Source organism: Helicoverpa zea, chromosome 10 (genome assembly GCF_022581195.2).
Source record: "Helicoverpa zea isolate HzStark_Cry1AcR chromosome 10, ilHelZeax1.1, whole genome shotgun sequence".
Classification (NCBI taxonomy): Eukaryota; Metazoa; Arthropoda; class Insecta; order Lepidoptera; family Noctuidae; genus Helicoverpa; species Helicoverpa zea.
This window is the reverse complement of record NC_061461.1, coordinates 750470-754480: the sequence shown is the minus strand read 5'-3', so window position 1 is coordinate 754480 and position 4011 is coordinate 750470. Positions and strand designations below refer to the sequence as shown.

Below are 4011 nucleotides of genomic sequence, written 5' to 3'. Positions count from 1 at the left end.
AATTGTACGAGACGTTTTTCGAGCGTCAAAAATAATTCTTATAAGGTCGCAGCTGCAAAAATCGAACGTAGTTCAATATTTCGTTCTGAATCAACCCTTTTACGTGAATGATCATGCGTGTCAGTTTGACACACTCCTTCACATTAGAACCTTCGCGGACCCTTTTTCCTTGTCAACTGAAACATACACAAGAACTCGTCAATTCCTCCCGAAACTATGTGACTGTTCATGCGAATTGTAAAAGATCGTATTTACATGCCCTTATCAGATTTTTTATCCTTATTCTAATTAAAATGTATATGGGAAAGTGGATGTGTGTGTCTATTTGTTACGTTTTGCGCTAGAATGGTGAATTAATTAGGTAGTGCCCTATGGACACGGAGATAGGCTATTTATAATCAGGGTGCAAAATCTAGTTAGATACTTATCTTTTTTAAAGAAAAACGTTGTCTAGTTTACCTGGGTGAGTCAAACAAGGTCAGTAGTTCATGTGCACGCATGAGTTCTTGTAATACAGTTATTTGCAATACGTCAAAGACACTGTATTGGAAAACAATTGAATGGCTGTTACGTTGGTGATCTTGTCGACTTGTATCTAGATATTTTGCTTACGTTAAGGTAGAAACACATTATTGAAACGCCACGCCACCCGACAAAACGTGATGCGTGTTGAGTGGAATCAATTCGTACTATTTTCTATGCCTAGAATCACATTATAAACACCCGACGCAACAACATGCGCGTACACGCCACCCGATCCCTGACTGCCAGATCAACGTGTCGCCGGTGGTGGGGGTAAACACGCCACCCGACGCACCGCTCGCAGTGTGTTTCTAGTGCAGACCCGACGCCACGCGTCATTTGTTCGAGAACTTTCTTTGATTTTGCACGCGGATTTTATTTGCATCTTTTGGAAATGAGGGACGAACAATTAATAGAATTAGTGAAACGATATCCTATTCTATATAATACTAATTTAGCTCAGTACAGGGACCATACTGTACGAAATAATGCTTGGGAAGAAATTGCAGGGGAAATGGATACACCAGGTAAGTTTTATTACGAATATTATTTATTACAAAATAGAATATACTTATTTTTTACTTGAATATATATACCTATTGGATAGGACTGTATATAAAATTGAATAAAAAATGCTTCGTGAAAATTATATAAGAGAGTTGTATTCCGCAAGACTTATTTTTGACAACGAAAAATTAAAAAAAGATAAAACAAAACACAGACACAAAGAGGTTCCTACTTTATAGGTTTTGGTGTTTTACATTAAAAAAGGTTTCACGTTCTGGGTATCCCGAACACCTATGTTAACTAAATATACATATATCTCGTATGAACTTAGTTTTGTGATTTTTTTGAAGAGTAGCCATGTTATTAATGTTGTCTACCTCTCCTCACAATATCAAGCTGCCACGGAACGGCGCCTTCACTGTTAAAATATTCTTTGAATTTGTTTCTCACTGTAAAAGCATATTGTGTGGAATTTCTACGAATTGGATTTAAATTGTCAAAGGCGGTAGATTCTGTCATATTTGTCTCTGGATGATCACAGTTCGAGGGTAAATTATCCGTGCCCAAATAATTGTGTAAGCAACATGTTGCTAAAACTATTTTGTCGACCATGTCAGGTTGTACTGACATAGGACCTGCAAATACACGCCATCTTGATCTTAAGATGCCAAAAGCATTCTCGACTATTCGTCGAGCACGACTGAGTCTGTAATTGAATATTTTATTGGGTTCATTGTTACGAACGTCATTCTTACTGTAGGGTCGCATCAAAAATGGTTTTAAGGGAAAAGCTTCATCTGCCACAATCACATGTGGCAATGGTTCTGAATTTGGAGTTAAAGGGTTAGCGGCTGGCAATTCTCCTAAAATGGATTTTTCAAATATGCCACCATCGCTGTTTTTACCATAGGATCCGACGTCCACAACTAAAAATCTATACTTTGGATCTACTACAGCTAGTAACACGATTGAATTAGTTCCCTTATAATTCCAGTAATTTGAACCACCATTTATAGGACAAATAATATTCACATGTTTTCCATCTATTGCTCCACAGCAATTTGGGAAATTCCAGTAATTTCTAAAACCATTTTCTGATTCTTGCCAAATTGCAGTTGTAGGTTTGGGCATATAAATAGGACCCATTTTCTTCCAAATTGCATTGCAAACGTCTTGCACAATGTTTCGTACGGTACTGAATCCCATTCGATAGTTGAATCCCATCGATCTAAATGAATTGCCCGTGGCTAAAAACCTATAACAAAAAATTTCATTATTTTTCTTTTCTTTCAGTTGAAGATGTAAAAAATAAATGGGCAAAATTAAGAAACTGCTTCACAAATGCATTGAAAAGACGCCGCAAGAAGAGCGGTCAAGCAGCAACTAATTTAGTACCTTGGAAATTTGAGAAGCAGATGGAATTTCTGTTACCACATTTAGAAGGGAGACAGACTGTTACAAACTTAGCTGATATAAATGATGAAGATTCAACACAACACTCTGAATTGCAATTTTCTGAAGAATCTGCACTTTCACCTCCTCCTATAATTCGTTCACCTACTCCAGGGTCCTCTTCTTCCAGGGCATCTGCTGCAAGAGCTTGTACTACTCTAAATTTTACCCCGAGACGCACAAACAAAAATGATAGTGATACTCAAATTTTACGAGAAATGGTTGATGTAATGAAAACGACGCAGGATATGAGACAGAAAAGAGGAGTACCAGACATGGATGAAAATAACTATTTTTTTTTATCAATGAGTAAACAATTGAAGAAGTTACCTAAAACAGACCAAGCTGAAATAAAATTTCAATTACATAAGCTAATACATGATTCGGAAATGAAAATGCTTAATAACCGTGAAAGAATTCTGAACACACCGATAAATATTACTAGTGATAATATAATTCACAATTCTAATAAGCCATTTATTGTAAAACCAAATCAAAGTCCATATACACACACTAGGACAACAGAAAAAGAAAATGTACCGGTTAATATTATCCCTAACCAAACATCGCGTGATTTAGAGAAGACTACATTATACTATAACTTAAATACGAATCAAATAATGTCGAATCCAAATGTGACTCAATATAGATATTACGACCATTCTCTATCAGCACAAAATGATGTGTCAAAAGTAGAAGCTGGACAGTTGCCAAATGAAAATACTAATTTGAAAGAATATTATGATAGTTTTGACCATGAAGAAAAGTTTTAAAAGACAGTCTGATCTTATTTTTTTTTAAATATCTAGTAGTTACTTACCTGAGGCATACAGCAAGTCTTTCTTTTGTACTGATTGCTTCGCGAAATGTTGTCCTTTTCTTTTGTATATCATTTTTAATAAATTCATGTATTTCCTCAAATTGTGTTTTAGTAACCCGAAAATACATATGAAATCTTTCGCTGTCATTAAGTAAATCTTGATAAAGAGCATGATATTCACCACACGTACTTCTCTTTTCATTTATTTCATGCACCCAGTAACGTCTAGTTTGTTTCTTATTCTTGAGTCGTTTTAGTAACATATATGTACCCAAAATTTGCATCAATCCATCTTCAAAATCTTCATCTGACTCGTTATTTAGAAGATCCATAGTACACGACTATACATGTTCACCGCCGCACATAGACTGAATTAAAAAATTGCGAGCGTGTCGTGGCATCACGTGTTGGTAATGTGCACAGTGCTCATGGGGTGGCGACACGTTGTGTGGCGTGGCGTTTCAATAATGTGTTTCTACCTAAACATATGCAAGTGCATGATTTTCAGTGTTTTATTTTTTAGCTGTTCGACTTGAACTCACTACTTCATAATACCGTGTTATTAAGTCACAGTTTAATTTTTAGTTGTGGTATCTTTTTCCTCACAAAGCTATTAACTTTTTACGTTACGTTCATGACAAATAGATAACAGATTATTTCTATTATATAGTCCGATAACGTTTAGCACCTAAATTAATGTAATTCTAATG

The 4011-nt window shown here is 35.6% G+C and overlaps 2 protein-coding genes across 2 annotated transcripts; one reads left to right on the top strand and one right to left on the bottom strand.

Annotated features, from left to right (window-relative positions):
- Positions 1–633: 633 nt before the first annotated feature.
- On the top strand, positions 634–3402 carry LOC124633974 (transcription factor Adf-1-like). The gene is made up of 2 exons (XM_047169366.1): positions 634–1049; positions 2323–3402. The coding sequence occupies exons 1-2, from the start codon at positions 917–919 to the stop codon at positions 3252–3254; spliced, it is 1065 nt and encodes a 354-aa protein (XP_047025322.1). The 5' UTR covers positions 634–916; the 3' UTR covers positions 3255–3402.
- LOC124633973 (protein ALP1-like) lies at positions 1051–3775 on the bottom strand. The gene is made up of 2 exons (XM_047169365.1): positions 3302–3775; positions 1051–2284 (listed from the first exon to the last, which is right to left on the bottom strand). The coding sequence occupies exons 1-2, from the start codon at positions 3631–3633 to the stop codon at positions 1393–1395; spliced, it is 1224 nt and encodes a 407-aa protein (XP_047025321.1). The 5' UTR covers positions 3634–3775; the 3' UTR covers positions 1051–1392.
- Between the last annotated feature and the right edge of the window lie 236 nt (positions 3776–4011).